General features: G+C 36.0%; 1 protein-coding gene across 5 annotated transcripts in view; it reads right to left on the reverse strand.

Moving 5' to 3' along the window:
* Positions 1–4,701: 4,701 nt before the first annotated feature.
* ATP1B4 (ATPase Na+/K+ transporting family member beta 4) overlaps positions 4,702–24,915 on the reverse strand; it is a 541,897-nt gene continuing 521,683 nt past the window's right edge. For all 5 annotated transcript variants that reach the window (XM_044057342.1, XM_044057343.1, XM_044057344.1 and 2 more), the window contains one exon: positions 4,702–7,754. In XM_044057342.1, the coding sequence (XP_043913277.1) occupies positions 7,593–7,754 (162 nt within the window). In that variant the 3' untranslated portion in view covers positions 4,702–7,592. The remainder of the gene's footprint in view (positions 7,755–24,915) is intronic.

The raw sequence follows: 24,915 nt of genomic DNA on the forward strand, positions 1-24,915 counted from the left end.
TGTTTAGTTGTTTGTACTTCTACAACTTTGTGTATGCTTACTTATGATTACCTGCATAATTATGCATCTACGTTGCTGGGAGACGGACAAAGTTCAGCTTGCACTTAAAACAGTTTCTGACAGCAGTGGAACACCAGAAAAGTAAGAATTATACTCAGCCCTATCCCTTTCTCTTTACAGCTTCAGTAATTTACTTCTTCCTTTAATCTTTATTATTAAAACGGCTGCCCAAAAAGCAAGATCCCTGTTCTCTATACCATATTTAATCTAGTTATACATGACAGAACAGTCATACAGTATGTTTCTGATATTATAATTAATCTGAAAGCACATGGTTCAGGTCTGTATACAGAGTAGATCTGATGTATGTAGGAAGTTATAATTCAAAGGGGAAATCACTTCATACAAATATCTGTAACAAAAAGGAAACCCAAGTGATTACTGCACAGGAAAATATAAAACATTCATTATAGTTTTGCTTGAATAATACATTTTTCAAAGTTACTTCTTTTGTATCACAATTTTTTTTAAAGATGCATGCTAATTCAAATGGTCTAGCCATCAAAATGACAGAGAAATATACTGGAATTATTAAAGCACATTTTTTTCATGTCATGAAATGCTTAAAGGCTGTATGGCATAACACTGTAAGAGCAAAGTCATGCAGAAATGATTTATCAGAGGTTTACCACTGTATTTATATGTAACATGCTCCTATTATAAAACAGAACAAACAATGAATTTGTACCCAGAAGAATCTGATATTTTACTGCAGTTTAGCATATTTTTGGTTCACTAAGAATGGTTCATTGAAAATGTGCACTAGATCACTAGATGCTGTCTCCTCAGAGTGACTTGTTTTTTTTTCCCACAGACAGTGTTATTTTCAGAGTTATAATAAAAATAATAATAATAATACAAAGTTTGTGTGTGTGTGTGTGTGTGTGTGTGTGTGTGTGTGTGTGTGTGTGTGTGTGTGTGTGCACGCGCACGCACACAACAGCTGATACTGTCATATAGATCCTCATGGGAAAAAGCTCCAAACATAAGCATTTCTCTGGAGTGTGTGCTTATTTTAGTGTGTCTATGTGTTATAGTAAGGATGGTCTCTCTCTCTCTCTCTCTCTCTATATATATATATATATATATAACTATATATGTGTGTGTGTGTGTGTGTGTGTGTGTGTGTGTGTGTGTGCCTCTTTGATAATGGTGTTAATTTTCTTGTGGTGGACTTGTCAAGGTGGACATTGATGAAGAGATCCTTGAAGAGCTGTTCTATATCTGTGGTCAGATATGAAATACTGCAGATCTGACATTGAGCAAGTTACCTATGTTAAACTGCTCTGTCTCCAGGCTAATTGTTTGAATTTCTCTTGGTGAGCTGTAAGTGTTTACATGTTTATTGTAACCCTGGTGCATCTTGCATAGATCTGTGAAGTGCAGCAATCTTTTTCCCCTGTCTATCTTACTTCCGCATGATGTTAGAAAGCTCCACTAAACATTTTTTAGGATGCATCACCGAAAAAAAAAAAAAATTAACATTGTTTTCTGACAGTAAGTCTGCTTTTCCAAATGTCTCAGAAAAATAGTCAATGTTTTCAGTTTTATTACTTGTCTTTTGTTTTTATGCTCCACCAGATGGCTTAACACCTAATATTTTCTCAGGGTGATTATTCCAAGTATCCAGTATATTTGAGTGTGTTATACATGTACAAGTGTGGGTTTGTATGTGAATATGTGGGAAAAAAGTGACCCCATTAAAAACATCGGATACATTTCATCGGTGTAATCTGATCTCATTAACTCACAAATAGCGAAGCTATAATAAATAAATTCCTAGGGTCACAGAGTACAAATAAGATATATTAGTAACATTTTTTCATATAACCTTAAAATATTCAATGTATATATTTCCTTCAAGTTGAATCGTTTGTTAGCTTTTCTAGAAAAAGTTTTGTAAATGTAAAGTGATCCCTAAAGCAATGTTCCTTGAGTACATGCAGTACTCACAATATTTCACAAGAATGTGCTTGTTCTGCACTTTTGTGCTTAAATATAAAGATATCCACTGGCTATACTCATTCTAATCTGGCTATATGTAGCTCACTAATTGGCCAGTACACAGAAGTGGATAAACAGAGATTGTGCTTTTTGGGAAGTGCTGCTGTATGGATATGTGTTAAGGACAGGACTGTGCATTAATAATACTGGAATCGTTGTGGGTATGGTGAAAGTCATCTCATCAGTGATGTTTACTAAATCTCCATATGCCACAAATCTTAGTCTTATACAACTCAACCACAAACATGTTTTATTAGCTCAACTTCTGTACTAAGTGGTGGGGGTGTTTATTTATTTTAGTGGTGCAAAATCATATTACATATGTGCAAAAAAGATGTGCAAAATTTTCTTTCTTATTTTCTGAGCACACTAAAAAGTTCATTTTAAAAGAAACACTTCCCTCAATTTTTAGATAGTTGTGTACTAAGCAACATTTCAAAGTTATTATTGTAACATCTACTTTTGTTCTTAAATTATTCATATTTGTTTAAAACATGGGAAATATTTTTTGTAGTCCTTACCCATTTAGACAAAAAAAATACAAGGAATGGGTTTACAAAATAGCAGATATTTTAGATAATTGTGCACTGACAATTTTTTGTGCTTGAAGTACTATGATGTTTTACATTTCTTTTGTTTTAAAGTTATATACATATGTTTGTCAAAATATGTAAAAAAATACCCTTTTGTTAGCAACAAAAAGGAGACTGTACATATCAAAGCAGTTTTTGTATGTCCATTAGATACATTTGGATATGTTGTGTTAACAAAACAGAAGTATAATTATTTTCATTACCACTTTGATGCTCTTTATACACTCTGTTATGGCATCTTCCTAGTGCTCTGGATAGAATATCAGTGATTTGTTTTATTATAAAAATGATCTCATGTGTGGCAAAGCCACAAGTGAGATGCATGTGTATAGACATTGCTTTACTACAAACAGCAATAGCATCCCGTGTTGGGACCATATGTATTTAATTTATCTAACAAGTTTGCTATTCTGAAGAGGGCAGTTTTTTCACTGCCATTAAAATATTTGGTAAGCACAAAATGCATTATTCATTTTTGCAAGTTATAAAATATTTGTTAAAGGTCATTTTAAATGAAATACCCTCATTCTGCAGTAATTCAGACACATTTTTGCATTGTGCTTTCCTGGTATGTACATTTTAAAGTTATTCTTATTTGTTTGCTTAAAATACAGAGAATTGCATTTGGTATTTCTTACCCATTTACAGAGAAATTTGCAATACTTATAGCTATAAAATGAGACTGTTTTGTTGATAGATATATGCTGAGAAAATGTACTTATATATATGTGTGTGTGTGTGTGTGTGTGTGTGTGTGTGTGTGTGTGTGTGTGTGTGTATGTGTATGCGTGTGTGTGTGCGTGTGTTTGTGTGTGTGTGTGTGTGTGTGTATATATATATATATATATATATATATATATATATATATATATATATATACACACACACACACACACACACACACACACACGGGTGCCCCATGTTTGGTCTACATGCACATTTGACATCTGTTTAATCAGCAGCATTTGGTTAATATAAGCAAATGGCTGACAGGTGTGCGAGATTGACAATTGCCAGTTAGTGGAACATACCCATTTCCCACGGGGACTGTGCAGTCTTGAAGTTCGTATATATAATTATTGTGGGGTGTGGGTGCACAGGGGCTTGCCTCCTGCAAAAAGTGCTATTATTTTTGCATGCACCAAGGTTCTTTCTTGCTATGTATATAGTAAGGTGTTGATGTTCAGTCTGCCGACCTTTTGTGGTAAACATTTCAGATGGCAACGTATGGATTACTCTAACAAAGTGAGTAAATCCATATAAATATATATATATATATATATATATATATATATATATATATATATATATATATATATATATATAGGTCCCAAAGTTTGTGAAATAGTAATTTAGTTGACATCTGTTTAATCAACCCAATTTGGTCGACTAAAGAAATGGTTGACAGGCATGTGAGATCAACAGTCCCCAGGTAGGGGAATATACCCTTTTCCCCAGGGATTGTGTGATTTTGGAATTAGAATATATAATTAGCAAGGGTGCAGGAAAGGTTTTCCCTCCCTGAAAAAAAATATGCTTTTTTTTTTTTGTTAAGGGTTTGCATGTGCCAAGAATTAATTTTCTGCATATGCATAGCAGTGTGTTAACATGCATAATGTCAATTTGAGTTGATATTATGCATGTCGACAAAGGTAGTATTTGATGGATGTAAATATGCTCTCTCTCTCTCTCTCTATATATATATATATATATATATATATACATACATATATATGTGTGTATATATATATATATATATATATATATATATATATATATATATATATATATATATATATATATATATATATATATATATATATATATATATATGTATATACATACATATATATGTACATATACACACACACAGACACGCATATGCAAACCAAAGGGTAAAAAGACCACACAAACAATTCAGTAAAAACTACTAGAAAATCCCAGCCAAGCTAGAGTTTTCATTGTGTGATACCTTAAACCTCTTAAAATACAGGCCCATGGAATGTATGCAAATGACCACTTAACACTTAAAATGTAAAATAAAACATTTTTAAGGGGTAGTTCTCTTTCACCCCATCACCCCTTGTTACTTATATATACGAAGGCCAATATTGTTGCATCTATGGGATATGAATAATATCCAGAATGTTGCAGTCTCAATCTTCAGACAGAAATCCTGTTTTTGCATATAAGAGTGATGATCATAAACATGTTTGGAACTCATATTTTATATATACACATGCGCGTACAAGCATACATATATGGGTTCCAAGCATGCTTGTGGCATATTAGTGAATACCAGTGGTGTGCACAGTTTAATGTGTCAAAGCTTTGGTTCATTAATGAGGTCTGACTGCAGAAGGAACTGCCAAATGCATACTATGTTGAATTCATAGTTGGTTGATTTTGTAAAGTTGAGTTATTCTGTGATGGGGTACTGTGCATTTGTTTGTGTAGAGTAGGAAGAATGTTTATGTTTTGTCATGTATTTTTTTTTCTTATTTTGATTACTCACAGCTGGTGTGGTTCTTGGTATGCCAGTGGCAATTCCTTTCTGTAAGAAGATTATTTCCTTCTTTGAGTCAGTGGAACCACAGAGTTAGTATACAAGTCTGAGGGGGTGTATGTGGGTCTTTTCCCCAAATTTGGGGTTTGCCTGCCTGCAGAACACATGTTTTAGATGGTAAGGGTATTTTTCTGTTTATCTGTATTATGGGTGTCGGTGTTTCTTGCAGTCAAGTTACTGGGTATTCGGCATTTGTTTCTTTATCTACTGGTGTCCAGGATTATGGGTAGTTAAGATTTGCTTTATATAAATACATAAATTATATCTGTATATAAACACTTTTATTGTATATTGTATTGTTGAGACCAGTCATTAACTATACTTTCACAAAGTAATAGGTTAAGGACTGATTTCACTGAGAATGCTTTATCACATAATTATATTTTCCATTTTAAATTCTGACTCCAAAGTTGGGTGTGTTGGAGCAAAACAAAAATGTAAGCTATTTTGTGAAATGGTATTCGCCTCATTCTGAGTTTTTATGATTTCTGAGTTAACATATTTAGAGATCAGTGGTGTAGAAGTGAAACCGCCACAGTGGGAAGTGGGTGTAAGGGGGTGAGGTCTCCTACAAAGCTGTTTTATTTGAGTTTTGTGCAATGTCTGCAAATACACTTTAGGACATATTCATAAAGGTTACTACTTTCTGAATTCAAGAGCAGCCTTACCACAATGCTTGTGCTGTCTGTTCACTCAGAAAGGTTACACTAGGTGTACACATAGTGTACACTTTGAGGTAACCTTTATGAATCCAGCCTTTTGTGTCCATGTTTTCATGTAATTTAGCTGTTGAATTTATTTATTTTTGAGTTTCAATTAAATGAAACTCTACACATCATTATGAACCCAAGAAACTACCTGGTTTATATATATTTGAATACTCAGCAATTTTTTACATCCATGTTGCCAAAGTAACTTTTAATTTTAAAGTTAGTGATATCTGTAAAAAAATGAAACAAATACAGTCATATCTTCCTACCAATCTTCAAATACTTAAAAGACATCCCTTATTTAAAAAGAGGTTTAACAAGTAAATTTTAGTTGAATAACACATGCACCCTGGAACTATATCCATTTCAGTTTTTAAATGATTAAGTTTTAATATAGTAAGACTGTTGATGAATGTGTTTAAATTAGTTTTGGGGACTTCTGAAATGATGATGTAGAAAGGACAATTTTAAATTTTATTTGATCCAGGCAAGATGGTAATCAAATTTACCACCATTCTGACTTAGTCATGACTTTCTCCCCCACATATTTGTGCCCAGGAGAAGTTTGTCTGCCTATCTGTAAAAGGCAGATTTAGAAAAGGATACACAAAAGAGAGGGGAAATATAACACTGGGTACGTTGGGGACATTAGGTATATAATCTTTGCTGCTTAGATAATGTACATTATATGACAGTGTGTGTATTAAAGTACAAGGTCACACTTGCACATTAATTTCCAAACCAGTTGTTTCTGTTTTTTTACAAAAAAAAAATGCCCCAAAGAGCATAATTCTACTGTGATGCATGCATTTCTTAGGTATCTGTCCATAATTAGCATCTGTTCTATTTTGCAGCAACATACAACAATTTGGTCATATTTTATAGAATGATTAGAGCACGAACACCACAGCCTGCAGTGGATTTTCATGTCCATATGTCTGGGTATTAATATTGCTATCTATCCCTCCTTTCCTCTCTCTCACTCTATCTCTCTCTCTCTCTCTACAGGATTAAGCCTGAGAGAGACAGAGACAGATTACCATTTTTCTAAATTATTGTATGAAAATATTAACACATGATCGGTATGCCTCTTCACATCAACTCTTATGCTTTATAATTATCTGTTAGAACAACTGTTTGAACAATATAATAGTTTCAGTTTATAATCTACTTTATACCAAACTGAATTTATAATCTGCTGGAACTCATGAACGTTACCCATTATACTTACTAAAGCATATCAAAATATAGTTCTGAAAACTCTACATCATTACATCCATATTAGTAAGGGACTGTATCCACTCTATTAAAATAAAACTGATTCATGGCCTCAGAAACAAACGTCTTAATTTTTAGTAAAAGAAATTAATGACTGCATAATGCCAATGGCTTTTTCTCTCAACAAATAATATTCTATTAAAGAGCCTTCTTTGACTCTGCAGTAGTAATTACATACTGATTTGCTACCTGTTGTGATTTTTTTCCATTTTCTACATGTGTAAGATCTACCAAAGGCCACTGGCATTCTTCAAGTTGTCCCTGAAAAATATTGTCCACTTAACTATTTCTAAGTCATGTCAAATGTTGACATACAGCTGTAGTTTTACAGATGCTGTGTTTGACGAAGTCCCAAGAAAAGAAAAATAAAATGTCAAACTGCTATGCTCCAATGTTGATGGTGAAAAAAATCCTGCCAAGGAATCGATCCTGAGCACTGTCATTAATGATTCCTGCTCCATTTAACTTGCACTGGACTGTTATTGGAGAATTCATCTTCACTTCCTTGAAATGTATTGCCACCAGTGGAGAACTATAGTTTACCTGGAAAATAAAACAAAGTACATATTTGACAACAGTGCTGCAAAAACAAACCAGGTGATAATCGTTTCATCTACAATGACAAATAATGCATTTATTTTCTAAGGGCTGAAACTGTGAGAGATCAATGAAATCATAAAGTCCTTGCAGCTGGAAACAACTAATCAACATGCAATTATGAGAGTTTGAAACTAGAAGTACCAAATCGGGTCTAAGAGTTATAGAGGGCAAAGACCTTTTCTTGTAATTTAGTAGACATAATAATTTTTAGTTAGACAACTTCATTATTAATTCAGGCTGAATATGAAATCTGTCTTTAATATCTTTTTTCAAGCATATCATCTTCTTTGCTGGAATTAAGTATTCCAATATTAAACAACAGATTAAAACAAAGCATCGTCAGACAGGTTTTAACATATGATTCTGATAATGAGTTAGTAAATTGGTTTGAGTTATTAGAAAATGAGCTGATAAGAAAAGAACAGTTTACGCATCTGTCTTGTTTTCTTTCCTAAAGGACACATTTGGGTATAAATCTGAAAGAAGGTAGCACAAGCATACAGAAGAGTACCTCTCTGCCTCAGAGACGAGCCAAAAAATTATTGCAGGACGTTTTAGAGATGTACGTTGTTGAGGGTGTGCGTGGATCGACAGCAAGGGTTTCACTTAAAGTGACAACACTCAAGCCTGTGTTGACATCAGGCTGCCAGCTAACCGTTTATCAGAGAACAGCACCGGATTGCAGCGGCTGATTGAAAATATTTTATCATCACTTGACTCAAAATTTATAAAGGATCTCACACAGGGATATCACCACAACTGTTATTATGAAAGCAGAAATATTACAACTTCACAACATATACTGCCCTTGAGTTACTGAATTATTTCACTATATTATACAATAGATGTTACAAGGAATCAGAAATGCTAAAAAAACCTCTACTGCTGATATCATTGTTTATAGGGAAAAAAACAGAAATACTTCCAAGATGGCTGCATATTGAATAACAGCTTAATTCTAGCTCCCCCAGTGTAAAAACAGAAACTCAGTAGAGAACTTCAGTAGACTTTTGTGCTTCTGGGTAAATGTTAGTAACTGGCTAGTAAGTGCACTGGCTGGATGCATGAAAAGGAGAAATACAGAGGACTTGAAAGAAAATCAGCTGCAAAAGTTGAGGAAGGGACACTGACTTGGGGAGGGGATTCTACAGCTGCTTAGCGGACAGCAGTGCGACCTCCAGACATGACTTTTGGTAACCTAGAGGAAAGTATGAGACAGCTGCACACAGACATGGTTAAAGTAAATGAGGCACTGGTGGAGTATGCTGACATGGGCAAGAGAGGGCTTGAAAAATGGAAGAAGCTTTAAACAGATATTCAGATGAGGTGCTGAAACTGCAAAGATCAGAGATTGAGATGAGGAAAGGGCTCGCTGAATGTGAGACGGCTCAAGAAGAGATGTTTCAAAAAAATAATAGAATTAGGGGACAGAGCACATGGGGAGGGCCTGGGATTTTTGGCTATGTTGGAGAGGCTGGAGGGAATGGACTGTGTTAATTTTATGAAGGTACAGATGGGTAGCTGGACTGGTGTTCCACAGCAGGAGTTGTTGGTTGAAGGGGCACATTGTGTGTGTGCTCTAGGCCTGGCTATGGGACAGTGGCCTGGACCTTTACTAGTGAGGATGCGATCCTGCTAGCAGGGGAGTTGGTTCTGGCAGAACTGTGGTAGAGGAATACGGTACTGGAAGTGGGAGATAGCAGAGTGTTTGTGAATGATTACTCATTGTACACTGGGCAGAGGAGGAGTAGATTTATTCCATTACTTGGGGAGTGTCAGGAGGCAGGTGTGGGATTCAGGCTGCTGTACCCAGCTATCTTCAAAATATTCTTCCCTGGAGGGACACAATCATTTTTGATGATGTACATGCTGGAGGGGAGATACAGAGGTTTGTCCAACAAAAGTGAGCTGTGAAACAGAAGGATATTCTGCTTCTTGTTCTTCTGGTAATAAAGACCACAGACAGAATGTGCGAGTGAAACTTTTTCCAGTGTTTCAATGGAAAATGCTGGAGAGGAGGGAGCATGAGAGTTGACTAGAAGAATTGACAGAACATTGGAAATGAGACAGGATTTGGGAGATGCAGATGAACAGGAATAAAACCAGTAACTTGGACATTGACAAATATGAGATTACAAAACAATAATTATATTTGTGAAATATGACAGAAGAAGAAGAAGATCTGGAAATATAGGACCTTTTTGGACTTGTAGGGGACTCTAAAGCATATGCGATACTTCATGTCATTATTGTTTGGAAAAATGCTTAGGGGAGGGGAAGAGGAGGGAGAAAGCTAACTGTAAGTAAAACAAATTGTTTTACTTAATAGTACTATTTTATAGTGTATGATTTTCTTTGCATACTATAAAGTTTTCTCAGTTATTTTAAGTGTAATGGGGATACTACTGTAAATGGATGCTCCTGTTTTTTTCTTTTTATTTTCTTTTTCTCTTCTCTCTTTCTCCTTGTTCAGTTTTAAGAAATATAGACACTGCAATAAATAAGGAAGAAGAAGAAAAGTCTGATTAAAAGAGCATGACAAAAGAAAAATTAATGTGCTTTTTATCATTCTTGCATGAGGGAATTACTGGATTAAGCCCCTTAGCTTGATCTAGTAACATGTTTTAAGAGAATGCAAGTAAATGAAAAAGAATAATGAATATTATAAGGCTTTTTTCTGGCAATTAAATGTATGTTTATTAGCAATTCTGTATCTGGTCCTCAAGTCTCCATGGAGAAAATCTGATACAAAGAAACTGGCTAGGGAAAAAAAAGAGAAATTGGCTATGAAATAATGTTATCTGAAAGCAATTATGTGCTTTCCCAGCTGGGACATCTATAAAGATAAGACAAAACCAGACAACACTTACTAGAAGCACAGGCTGCACCATGCGTCTTAACATAGATAACCTTTCATTTAGTTTAACTCAAGTCTCTGGGTGTGTCTGTCAGTTTGGGACATCTGCTCCTATTAGGAGGGTAAAACTTCAATATTTGAAGCTGTACATAGTTTTGTGTGTTAGTATTAATTTAATAGGTTTTAGGTGGGTATTGGTGGTGTGTTTGTTTTGTTGTTTGAGGGCTTTCAATAAAACAACATTTTTGTAAGATTTGACATAGGCTTAAATCGATATGACAAGAAACAACTGTATAAAATTTCAACCTGCCAAACAGTGTATGCATGTAACACAACAGCTGGAACTAGATAGACATTTAACAAAAAAGCTGTTATACATAAAAGGTGAGAATAATGACATTTTAGTACAATGATGTTTTCTGTAATGTCTTTAAATGTAAATGGACTCACAGATAAATACAAAAAAGAGTATTGAACTATATTAAAAATGCAGAGTGCAAATAGCTATTCTTCAGGAGACACACTTGGAAAGAATTGAACATGTGACTTTGATAAAGAAAGGTTTTCAGGATGGTTATTCAGTGAAATACCTAGGACAAAGGAAAAGAAGAATACTTATATTAATTGCAAGATGATCTCCAATAGTGATAGAAGATGATAAAAATATAATAATGGTAGATCTGTAGTACTAAGGAGCTACTGGCAAGGGAAGAGGATTACACTGGAATGCATTTATATTCCATCTAAAACTGCTATACGGGAGCTTAAGAAAATTCTGGGAGAAATAATCAGCTTTCAGCAAGGAATATTACAGGTGGGGACTGGTATTTGATTTCAGTAGTGAAGATGTGTCTGGGGGGTCCAGAAGGGAAAGTATAGCAAAGGAAGGTATTAAGAGTTATGACAGGAATGCATGAGACAAACATGGTGATACATAACCAATCTACAGGAAAGTCCTTAGGAATAGAAGGCATTCTTGTGGAAGTTTGGATGTTAGGAGGGAAAAAAACTGATAAAGATCTGAAAGGGTTTGTTTAATAGTATTTTAAGAGGAGGAGAAGTACCAACATCCTGGAAGAAAGTGGCGGTAGCTGTAATACCTAAACAGGGTAAAGATCCATCAGATTCAGCTTCATACAGGCCCATTTCAATACTAAACCATGATTATAAAGTGTTTGTCTATAATGGCTACAAGAATGACAAAAGTAATGTCAAAATTGCTAGATGTGGATTAGTGTTTTTTTTGTGGGTGGAAGGCAAACATTTGACAACATTAACAGAACATTGATGATCCAGAGAAAAGTAATATATAAGAAAATACCACTGTTGTAGGTGGGTCTTGATGCAGAGAAAGCATCTGACAGAGTAAGCAGGGACTTTATGAGCAGGGCAATGGAAGCAGTTGCATCCCCTGATAAAATTATAAGGTTGATTAGGAGTACATAAGAGGGATTGGAGGTGAAAATTAAAATGGGTAGGGTCCTCGCTGATAATTTCTGTTTGAGCAGAGGAACCAGGCAAGGATGTCCTCTTTCCCCTTTGTTATTTGCATTATATTTAGAAGCTTTGGCAAAGACTATAAAGGACTCAGAAATTCAAGGATATAATTGGTATGGTAGTCAAGATAAGCTGGCTCTATTTACAAATTATATTATGTTATACCTGACAAAACCAGAAAGGGAAATTACAGTGTTGTGGAACATTTTGAGAGTTTCATATCTTTTTGGGATACAAACTGAATGAAGCTAAAACAAATACAATAGCAGTAGATTATGTATCCACACACAAATTGGTTCAGCAATATCCATATTTATGGGGACATGATAAAATTAAGTATTTAGGAGGATGGATTAAAAATTATTCATGCGTAGCAGATAAGGACATGTGGAAAGATTCTAAACAAAATACAAATACTGAGAAAATGGAAGCTCTGTTATATGGATATAGATAGTAAAATACAAGCAGTTAAAATATTTTAGTCCCTTTAGTCTTATACACAGGTCAGGCATATTTTTATCAACCAGAGAAGTTGTGGATAGCAATTAATAAAGAGCTGAAGGATTTTATCTGGGAGGGAAAGATGGCAAGAGTCAAGTGGGGTAAGCTGATTCTTCCAATACAGCTGTGCGGATTAGGATTACCCAATTTGAATGGGTATTTCAGAGCAACATAGGCTCCTATAAATGGCACAAGCAGAAAACTATAATTCAAAGTGGGACGGGATGATGATGAAATGGGGGGGGGCTCAAAAACAAGGATAGACTGGGATTTTTAAATGGAGACCTTTAAGGAGAATAACAATAATCATACAGAATATTATATTCATAAAGTAGCAGAAAGTATTTTTAAGATCTAATCCAACACAGGAATGGAGAAAGGAGATTCTGTCGATAGGGATGACTGCAATTATGGATACAGGCAATAGGCATGAGGGTCTGGAATTTATTGGAGAAAACTGGCAAAAGAACCAAGGTATTGGGAACAAATAGCTAGGGAGGAAAAGGTAACAGAATGGAGAGATGCCAAGAATTTATTTGAAGTGGAGATAAAAGACTACCTTCCCTATCAAGGATTGATAGAGAAAGAAATAACAGGGTCCTAAACAAAAGAACAGCACTGGCAGAGTTTTTGTAGAATCTGGAACAGAAGCTGCCATTAAAAAAAGGAATAATAAAATATTGCATGATAACTATAAGAATCAATCGGAGATGGTTAGAAAGGATTGGGAAGAGAGACTGGATAAGCAATTCACAAAGAAACAATGGGGGATATATGTATGTCTCCCCAATATGCAACAAAATCTAGATAATTTAGGATTTTTGCTTGGAAATGTTTACATAGGCTTTTTATAACCCAAGTAGACTCTAAAGTAGGCACAAATGTTGGAGGTTTGATGAGGAAGAAATAGATAATTGGGAACATATTCTCTGGGTGTGTAATGAGCAAATTGGTATTACTAGGGAAATGTTTTTTCAGAGCTAGGATACAGAATTGGAATTGCCTAGAGATAGTAAGGCCTTGCTGAGTCTAATTATGGTGGCTGCAAAAAAAAAAAAGCAATTTCTAGAAAATGGAAATCAAAGTCTAAACCAACTGCACCAAAAGTGACTATAGTAACAGAGATAAAACAACTGGAATTGGGATCTTTATAAAAGGGTAGGAGCAAATTACATAGGAAAAAATGGGAATTGTGTGAACGATATATACAGGGAAGGAATGAGGTTTAAAACAAGGCAGAACTTAAATGAGTTATGCAATGCTTGACAATGACTGGGTAGAGTATAAGTGATATATAATGCTTGCAGCTAGGATTATGTCACCATAGTTTGTGATGTAAAACGCTTGCAGGTGGGATTGTGTCAATATGGTTTGTTTTCATTTATATAAATGTATGATTACCTATGTCCTAAGTGATAATTAAAGATGTTTCTTGTTAAAAAGAAGAAACAATATGATGTATTACTGAAATGGATGCTAAACTGAAAGAGAATAGTCTCATTTTAAAAAAGAGAAATATACTTCTGACAAAATTGCACTGAAGTTTTATAGTTTTATTTTCTCTGATAACAGGATGTCTTCTGACAAAAAATATACTTGCTTTTTATGGTGCTGTTTTCTCTGACAAGAGAATATCCTCACTTCCAGCAAAGGTAAAGACAATACAACAAATGCTACCATCCACAGCTGCAAAGAGGTAACAAGACTTTTACGGATGGCAGGCTACAGTGCCAAACTTCTCAATGATTTAAGAACAATAACAGGTCTCCTAGGAATACTAATAAAAGCAAATGTTCTTTTATTAGGATACAATAGTATATATATATATATATATATATATATATATATATATATATATATATATATATATACACACACAGAATTTCAGATAGAGGTAAAAGAATTTCAGATACATATACATGTTTAGAGAATTTTAGCTAGGGTGATAGTATTTCAGATACATATACATGTTTTACAGAATTGTATATAGGGATGATATTATTTCAGTGGGCCTATAATTGGTCAGTTGTGCTGAGCTTCCACCTTTATCGCAAGGTATTATGAATGATTTCTTTCACATGATTGGAACACAGTTTTCTCTCCAGATCTGTTAATTATGATAGAGAAAGGGAATGCTATGGCTTCAGTTGCAATTTTTAGGTATTTAGTTGGGATACTGTCTGCAGCCAAATGTTTTGTAAATATTTCATACTACAATGGAGTTCACATTCATTACTATCCAATACGATCTACAACCCTTTAGAAAAATTGTAATAATCCAAGGCTCAACACTTTCCTTAGGAAAGAAAGGTGGTCTTTAAATAGAATAAAAGACAGGGAAAAGATATGTCTGATTACTTATCTAGACATCTTGTAGTCTGAACAGAAAAGGAGAGGAGTACTCTATAGATGTTAACAGCTATGCAGCTATGATTGCAGAGTACACAGTAACTTTGACCTGCAGGGAGTATAATGCTGAGAGAGTCTGTGTTACAGAAACCAAAGTGATTTATGTACTAACACATGGGAAAGAAGGCATACTACTGACCTTGATATTAAAACCACAGGGAAATATAAGAAATTTAAATGCAAGTAACGGTGAAAAAATGAAGACAGCAGAATAAAAGTGTATAAAAGATGTGCACATGGGCTGCTTAAGCCAAATTTCACAGTAAAAGAGTACAGTTATTTCTCAGATGAATGGACTATTTGTGTTGAAAGACTGCATAGTGTATTATGACAGTATATAATACATCTCTAAATGGTGCTGCTACAAATGTCTGATGTACTGGAAAAAGCCTGGATTTCTATGTCCTTGTAAATAACAGAAACCATTTTCTAACAACTATAGATGATTATTGCAGGTTTCCATTAATAGAGACGGTTTTGTGACATCTACTGCTGCTGTTATCCCTGAATATGGCAGAGGGTATATCATCTGTGACAATGGCCCTCCAGTCAGTATTTAAAAAAATTGTGAGTCAAGGTACTTACCATAGAAAGATAATATTGTATGACCACATGCAAACAGGTTTATAGGTAAGTACTAGGTTATCTGCCTTGTGGGTAATTTTAAGCCTAGTCAATTTCCTTTTTGATGCTGGAATGAACCAAGCCAATTTGGTGTTAGATTGGCCTTACCCATTCCATGGTCAATAATTAGATATTACCCCTAGTGATAATATGTGGGATAATGCCACAGATAATTTGAGGTTACCTGTACATGGGATGAAGCATTTTGGAGCTGCTCTGTCCTTTAGTTGTATTAGTGATTGAATGGTTAAACACTTTATGCAGAACATAACCAAAACTATCAGAATAGGCAAAAGTGGGGGAAATTCCATGAAGATGGTATGCTTAAAATGGATGCTGATTTTTTCAGCATAGTCTGACTCACTGATGGTCAGGGTGCAGGGGCTACACTACCTTACTACTGCTTGTTAACTCTAACCCTTGCTCTTATCCTGCCATAACCCCAGTTCTAAACCTTACCTTAGAATAACCCTTTCCATAATACTACCACTACTTAGAATATTCAAAACACAAGACATGCATCACCACCATCACCAATGGCATACATGCACAATACTATTTATTTTCATTTTGTTAACCTTTGAGTTGACTGGCCAGCAGACCCTTTTCAGCAGTGACCCAGGCCATGGTAGAATAATGATAAGCAATAGTGCTAAAGTACAATGAACTGCCTAAATGACAATATGACATTACATAATGGTATATTAGAACAAGACTGCAATCCTTTACCTAGCATTTACTCCAACTCTAATCCTCAAACATTTGCACACACACACACGTACCGCTAGCTGTGATACCCAAACTTTTCCATGGTTACCTTATCAATACACTGTCCATCTAATGATATTTGATAACTCTCGTCCAAAAGCACATTTGACAAAACATGCTTTTGACTATTTTCCTTTGCAGTAAGTATTCAGTCACATGAAGATAACCAGTATACATATATATATATATATATATATATATATATATATATATATATATATATATGTGTGTGTGTGTGTGTGTGTGTGTGTGTGTTTATATATATATATATATATATATATATATATACACACACACACACACACACACACACACACACACACACACACATATATATATATGTTACACTGTCAAATGATTGCAACGTTGACATCTGTTTAGTTAGCATCATTTGGTCTGTGCAGACAGACAGGGAGGCAAGCACCCCTGTATCCAGCAATCTCCTGCCACCTGTGGTGGACACTCTCCACATCCCCCAGACTTCTATATACCAACTCTGAGATCGCACAACAGTGGAGAAAAAAGTAAACTCCACTGTCGGCGAAAATAATTTTGAGGAACACCACTCACTCATAGGTATGTACTAGGATAATGAACACTGGTAGGGAAATACCAAAGGGGACCCTGTACTCGGTGATAGGTCTGATGAATGCTGAATACTGACTACAGTGGAACAACACAGAATGATTTCATCACTACTGCTACAGACTACTGAAGACACAGGCAGTGTGGACCATTTTGCGCTCATCCATTGTTTTGGTGACCTTCTCAAAGAAGTCCACCAGGTTGTGTAGTATGACCTTCCCTTGATGAAACCAAATTGGGTTGAGTCCAGTGCCTGGAGGTTTCCTATGTCATTACTGATTATTTCCATGATACTTCTTTCCATGGCTTTGCATATGAGACTAGTGAGATTTATGGGTCTGTAGTTTTCAGTGTATGTAGATGGCCCTCCATTGTACAGAGGGACAATTGTTGCTGTTCTTCATTCATGAGGTATAAAGCCTATTTGGAGGCTACAGTTAAATAGCAGTTCCAGAAGGCCTGACTGGCCATGTTTCCTACTATTTAGATGGCATCCTGGGATACTGTCTGCATCCACTGACATAGTGTTCCTGGCCACAGAGCATTGAGGACCTCCTCCCCAATGACAGTGTGTGTGTGTGTGTGTGTGTGTGTGTGGGGGGGGTTATATTAGATGGTATTTCCTGAGGGGAGAGTTGAAGTGTAGAGAAGGTTAAAGTTAGAGCTGAATTTGTCTCTAGTAGGTTTGCTATATCTTCTGGCTCAGTATAGGTGGCTCCACTAACAATGAGCTCTGCACACAATTGTGTATTACCTTGGAGGTTGTGGACATAGCTTAAGAATGCCTTGTAGATGTCCTTGGTCTGGGAGGCCAAATCTACCTCAGATTTGGCTTTGGTAGACTTTACTTGTCCTTGAGTTTGTTTAGCTTGATGTGAGACCTTTCATCTTGCTGGGTACTACACCTAATTTTTGCCATGATTTACTTTACATCTATTATACAGTCTACTGATGTTGTGATTCCACCAGGGTGGCTTGTTTATTTGAGTTAATTCTGCACTTCTCCTTGGTGGGTACAGCTGTCTCTTTGCAGCTATTAACATACTTGTATAGGGTTTCTATGAACTCTCTTTACACTCACACCTGTTCTACATGGGAGTACATCATGTGAATAAAGATAATTTTGGCATGAGATTGACAATCTGCAGATATGGGTATGTTCCCTTTCCCCAGGGAACTGTGTGATCTTGGAATTAGTATATATAATTAGCAGAGGTTTGGGGAGCCCTAGGGGCTTGCTCCCATGCAAAAAAACACTTGCTTTTGATTTAGTCTACTCTGGGGTAATCCCCAGAGAATGTGCAAAATGTGCTTACATTACAAATTTTGACTTTAGTATGTCGAAATACTGGTCATCGACACTGTGGTTATTCAACCAGTTATCAGAGCTTTACATAATATTTTATATATGTATGGGTAAGTGGTAGGAGGAAAGTATTTCAGCAGAGACTCAGATTAACGAGGTATTTTATGGACTGGGCTCCTAGACCTATCAAGCCAATAAACGATTAAACTCTCTGAGGCACTAGGCTTGGGCAGCGCTTTGCTAATTAAAAAAAAATCTGGTTTAAAAAATGGCTGACCTTAGACTAGCACAAGGGGAGGAACACAAACAGAAGACTTGTGGAATTACTTTCTGTAAAGTGAAGCTAATCATGTGAACTAGGGTGCAACTACCCTGGATAATTTAGAGAGGTTGGTCTTAGCTGTGATCATGGCTGATGGCTGGTTATATTTATAGGCAAACTAGGAGGTTACCTAGGGTGCCATTCAGCCTGTGACACTTTTCTGTCATATTTATTTTTTGAGGAAAAAATTCTGCTGCCATGGCATTCCACTTCAAACAGCCACTCCAAGGAAAGTGCTTTTCCCCCTCTCAATTTCCAGGCATTCATATTGATTCCATCCATGATCTACACAATGAATCTTATTTCACTATGTAGACTGTTGGTAGGACCATGCCAGCAGCCTAGATATTTTGAGTATTGGATTGAATGTAATGGCTGCAGTGAAAACTGAACCAACTATGGCAAAAGAGAATGCTGTAGTCAGGGTGTGGAGTACTCCAGAATGGTCTGGATAGTAGCAGGTAACTTTTTTGTATATCCTGATAGGCAATAAGATATGGGCAGTGGATGGCTAAGACTAACTTGTACTTGTGTGAAGTAAGTTGGAAACTGTACTTGATTTTGCAGAATGTCCATGATTCAGCCTCATATTTTTGTGTCTGTTTTGTAAGCTGTGGTTTTCCATCAAATCAATGAATATTGCAATCACTAAGCAATGACAGACATTTACATTTTTAAGACTTCATGTTTTTCAGAAAATATACACTACCACAAAACCTGCCATGCTTTAAAATCTGTCCCTGATTTTTGGCCATTGTGCCCCCCACACACACATTTTTTGACTTCGACGTTGTTTCTTTGGGTAAGAATTTGAGAGCTAAGGTTGTAATTCTTTATACTAATGTTGAAACAGATTAAGCCAATGTTTAAATAAATTATCATGGTAATTATCTTTATTTCTTTACAGTCAGATATCTGAAGTACATACAGGGAACAAAGTGGCTATTATAGCTGCGTATGGAGAGCTGATCCTGCTGTCCTTTACCTAAGTTAAACAATCATTATCCTGGCTTTATAGAAGTAATGTGGATTTGTGTCATGCAGTGGAAAATGTTACTATAGCTGGCTACTGTGTGTTTGTTTAATGCAGAGTTAAAAATTAATGTGGCCATTTTATTTATTTTTTTTTACATTCAGACATCTGGGGTGTACACAGTCAGCAACATGGCTGTAATTGCTAGGTATGAGGTCTGTCTGTGGTCAAATGACTGGCCTTGCTGTTTGCTTATCATAAACAGACATTATTCTGACTTTGCAAGGCTAATGTATATTTGCGTGAAGTAACAACTTGGAATACTTTACTGTGGTTAGCAACAGTATGTCTGCATGGAATATGGTTGAAATAAATTATTGTTATAACTGTTTTATTACATTCAGACAGCTGAGGTGTACACAGTCAACAACGTGACTATAATTTCTTTGCATGTAGGCTGTCTCTGCTGTCATTTGCTTCAGTAAAATAATTATTATGGCTTTGCAGGACTAATGTGTATTTGTATGAAGTTAAGTGAATAATGTAGCTGGCTACTGTGTGTTTGTATGAAACAAAATTAACATTATTGTGGTTGTTTACTTTATGTTTTTATTAAATCAGACATCAGAAAATTGACTAATCCTGCTATTGTTTGCTCCATGTAAACAGTCTATTATTGCTTCATAGGATTATGTGTATTTATGTGATGCAAGGTGAAAAACTTCATTGTGGCTACTGTTTCTGTGAAAAAAAATGAAATAAACTCGTGTGGCTGTTTCTTTGTATCACAAACAGATATCGGATATATATACAGATAACAAATTGTCTATAACTGCTGGGTGCTGGGCTGTCTGTGGATGAAAGAGACTGATCCTGCTATTGTTTGCTCAGTTTAAATGGTCAGTAACCTGAATGTGCAAGTCTTGTGATCAGCTGTATAAAGTAAACTACAATAATTTACTGTGGCTACATTGTTTGTGTGAAATAAACTTTAAAATACATTAATGTGGCCATGTTTACCATGCTCAGCCTTCTGAGTCAATAAAGTGGATATGTTTGCTGGTATGGGGGTAGGTGTGAATACAATTACTTACCTTGTTGTTGTTAGATCCTAGCTAAAGAGTTACTGATATGGCTTTGCAGTAGCAATGTCACACAATGCATTATAATTGCTGACAACAGTGTAAAATAATCAATGTTGTGATTTATACTTGCATGTGTGAATGTAGGGGGGATGCTCTACTGTGTCTAACAGTAATAAATTGGTCAGAATTTCTTTCACTTTCTATCACAAACTTTAGAAGTATCCACAGTAAGTGACGTACCTTTAGTGTAATGAGCAGAATATGTGTAAAAGCAACTGATCACTGGCATAGTTGTGCAGCAAGTTGCTTTGCCATCTCACAGCACTTCATTCTCTGCTTGAGTAGTTCCTTTTGTGCACAATCTTCATGGACTCCCTGTTTCTGCATGGCTTTGTTCAGCTGGTCACATTTCCACTAAAATTCCAAAGACTTGCCATAGGTGATTTGGCATTCCTCCAACATGCCTGCAGATAAATGTGTAGAGTGGCACAATGGAAGTATGGGTGGCACTACCACCTTACAGCCAGTTATCTGGCTCTGATCTTGGCTGGGTGGCCTTCTGTGCAAAGTTTGCATGTCCTCCCTGTATTTATGCACATTTTTACTGAGTACTGTGGTTTCATCTCATATCCCAATAACATGTGGCAGATAGATTGGCAACTCTAAATTGTCTGTAGGCATGAGTGTGCAGTATGTATATGATAGGAAAGAAAGCCCTATGAATCTACAATGTTTTACCCTATTTGCCCAGTAAACTCTATGGATGGCATTGGCTGTTTTTGGAGTTATTAAAGGGGTCACATGCAAGTCAAGAGCAATGGATGAATGGATAGAAAACTCTGTGTTTGCGCGTTTGTGTCCTGGCATGCACATCTTGTGATAGACCTGTCCTGACATGGGGAGTGTATGTGCTTGTGTGACAAAAATAATATTGGTGCATCTCGTGATAGGCCTGGTTTATCAAGGGCTGTGACAGTGTGTGCCTGCATATGTGAAAAATAATATCACCAGTTTTATCTATGGACACACAATACTGAGGACATTTACGCAACTCTTCCTGGTAGCAATAAAAGTTAACAAGTAGTTATTTATAAAAATAAGGCATTAATGTATCAAAGAACATCTGGACCCTCATAATATGATTTGGACACAGGCTTAGTAGACAACGGCCCCATCTTGAACCCATTACATCCCCATCTAGTCCAAAGCCAGCCATAATGAGAAATGCACAGAAAGTCACTATAGCTTGTGTGGAGCTGAGGGTAGTGTGGTCATTTCTTTTATGTTTCCCTCAGCTAAACATCAGATACATGCACAAAATGTTCATATAGGTTATGTGGAGGAGGGGGACTGGGAACAATGTGGTTATTATTTCTTTAACTTTCCTCACAATTAGAACTCAGAAGAGTGAACAGAAGGTTGATATTGCTTGTGTGGAGAACAAAGTCATTGTGGTCATTATTTCCTAATAATCTTTAGGGCAGATGCGTTGGTGCAGCAGTTAGCATTACCACCTCATAGTAAGAGGTTCTCCAGTTCGATCCTCGGCTGGGGTGTCTTCTGTATGGAGTCTGCATGTCCTCCCTGTGGTCACGTGGGTTTCCTCCGGGTACTCCGGTTTCCTCCCACATCCCAAAGACATGCTGTAGGTGGATTGGACACTCTAAATTGGCCATAGGCATGAGTGCATGTGTGTGTGCGTGTGCGTGTGCGTGTGTGTGTGTGTGTGTGTGTGTGTGTGTGTGTGTGTGCCTTCTGTGGAAGGTTGGGTGCCGGGCTGGCAACTCGACACCATAAAAACTCCACTACCAATCATTAAAGGACAGGTGATCCACAGTGGCAACCCCTAACTGGGAAAAAGCCAGAAGAAGAGGATTTCTTAATCATCTTTCCTTACAATCAAACCTCAGAGGTGTACATAGACGATCATTATAGCTTGTGTGGTGGCTGCTGACTTTGCGAGCATTATTTAACTTTTCTCACAAACAAACATCAGAGATGTACATAGAAGGTTGCTATAGCTTATCCAGGGACAGTGCACTGACTAGAGGCAATACGTTAGAATTTATTAGTGTGATCATTACTTTTTTATTTTCCTTAGAAATCAAAAATTAGCCATGTATATTGGTGGCTATCTTTTGGTGGGAGGGGAATGGAAGCTTGTGGTATATGTACATATATAAGTGCAGTATGTTTCAAAAGTAACTGCATGCATTTGTGGTTCTGGAAAGCACAGTGAACATTATTGATGGCATTTTTGTTTGGGGAGGTTGGTATAACAACTTGATCATGAGCTCCTTTAACTTACAGATGCAGTTAGGAGTATAAATCTGGAACTAATCTTTGACATATTATGCCATAAGATACAGTGTGGTGAAAGGTCAGGAGACTGTAAGAGATGCCAGAATCAGCACTGACAAAGCTTATGGGACCAATTCCATATTTAGCAAAACTCATACCTATTTTGTCACTATTTCACTGTGGAAACTACTACTCAAGGCACAATGGCACTGAAAACAACTACAAAGAAAGAACGTTAATAATTACTGCCATTTTCAAAGTGTCTGAGCACCACTGGCTTTTCCAGCGTTGTTTCCTGGTTGGTTCTCTTATTTCTATGGTGTAAAAAAGCAGTTACGTTATTGATGGATATCGGTTTGGAAGGCCTGGGAACCACAATATGTTCAATGGCAGTTTACATTGTTATGGTTTGATAGCTCTCAGTGTTAGCCAGAAAACACATGTACAGACTGAGAAAGGAGTTTCCATCCCTATATGGAAGAAAGTACACTCGGAATCCAGCTGTCAACCACTGGTGCTCTTATTCCAGAAAATGTTAACACAGACATCTTTATGTCTATGGTGGGTATTTTGTATCAGTGTGTACAGTACAATCCTGGGAAAGATGTATACATTGCATATATTCACAGGCATCAAATCTTGATAAGAAAACTATGTGTTTTATAGACAACAAACTAGAACTAGATCTGAATAAAGTTCTGCTTACTACTTCAGTACAAAAATAACTTGAGTCTCCGCAGTCCTTAGAAATACAATACTGAACATTTTAAAATCAGTCTGGTGAAGGCTGGTCTGTTGAACAAGAAGATATGCCAACAGAAACTTGAAAGCTGGTTACTGTTGAGATGGTATGAATATAAACACTGTACTAGATATGAACACAGACACATAAGCATATGAGATAAGCAATTTAAACTTTTATTTTAATGCAAGCAACTGCCTGTGGAATACAGTCACATGACATCTCACATGCACTGTATGTGATTTTAAAGGTGCTCCACACTATATATTACCTACCTACCCCTTACTTAGTCTTAATGCTTGCATTACGTGTGTGTGTGTATTAATATATATATATATATATATATATATATATATATATATATATATATATATATATATGTGTGTGTGTGTGTGTCACACACACACATCTGTGTTACACTATACATTGCCGATGCAATAAGATATACGTATACAGGAATATACATGCATTTAAAATATGCTCTATAAAGCTAAGACTATTTCAACAGCAGCTTATTATACCTAGCATGCTTGCTATCACAGCATATAACACAATCATTCTATTTGGATGTTTTTCTAATAACTCTACAATATCTAGACATTATGTAGTCACTAATAAATGATGTCACAGTAGGATCAAAGGTCACACCTCTTAGTTGGTCATCATAGCATCTGGAAAATGAGGAATAGTCTGGTACTTCCCCACAATCAGGATACATCTGCCATGCAAATTTGATATTTGGAATTTTCTCTTACAGAAGCAGAAGAGAAGATACTGATAACTTTGTTTTCATCCCTCCATTAACAAATGAGAATGTAAAAAAATCCTGTTGGTTCTAGTAGTGTGTTTCTGTATTCTAGATGAATTGCATGACAGTCCTATTTTGAGCTGCAACACTTATTTTCAAGAAAAGTTTCATTGTTTAAATATTTTTTTCAACTTGACCATTAGAATGAGGTAAAGATATGATGTGTTTAAATTCCCAAAGTTATGACACTCCTAAATATCTTGGCTTACACACTGTGGACCATTATTAGTAATAAATATGTCAGTGACATCATGTCAAGAAAAAATTGACTTCTTCAGTGTAATGTGAGTTTGTGAAGAGGTATCCTTGCTTTGATGACCTTAGGG

The sequence above is a fragment of the Protopterus annectens genome, chromosome 15.part0 (genome assembly GCF_019279795.1).
Source record: "Protopterus annectens isolate FY-2018-M chromosome 15.part0, PAN1.0, whole genome shotgun sequence".
In the NCBI taxonomy this organism is placed as follows: Eukaryota; Metazoa; Chordata; order Ceratodontiformes; family Protopteridae; genus Protopterus; species Protopterus annectens.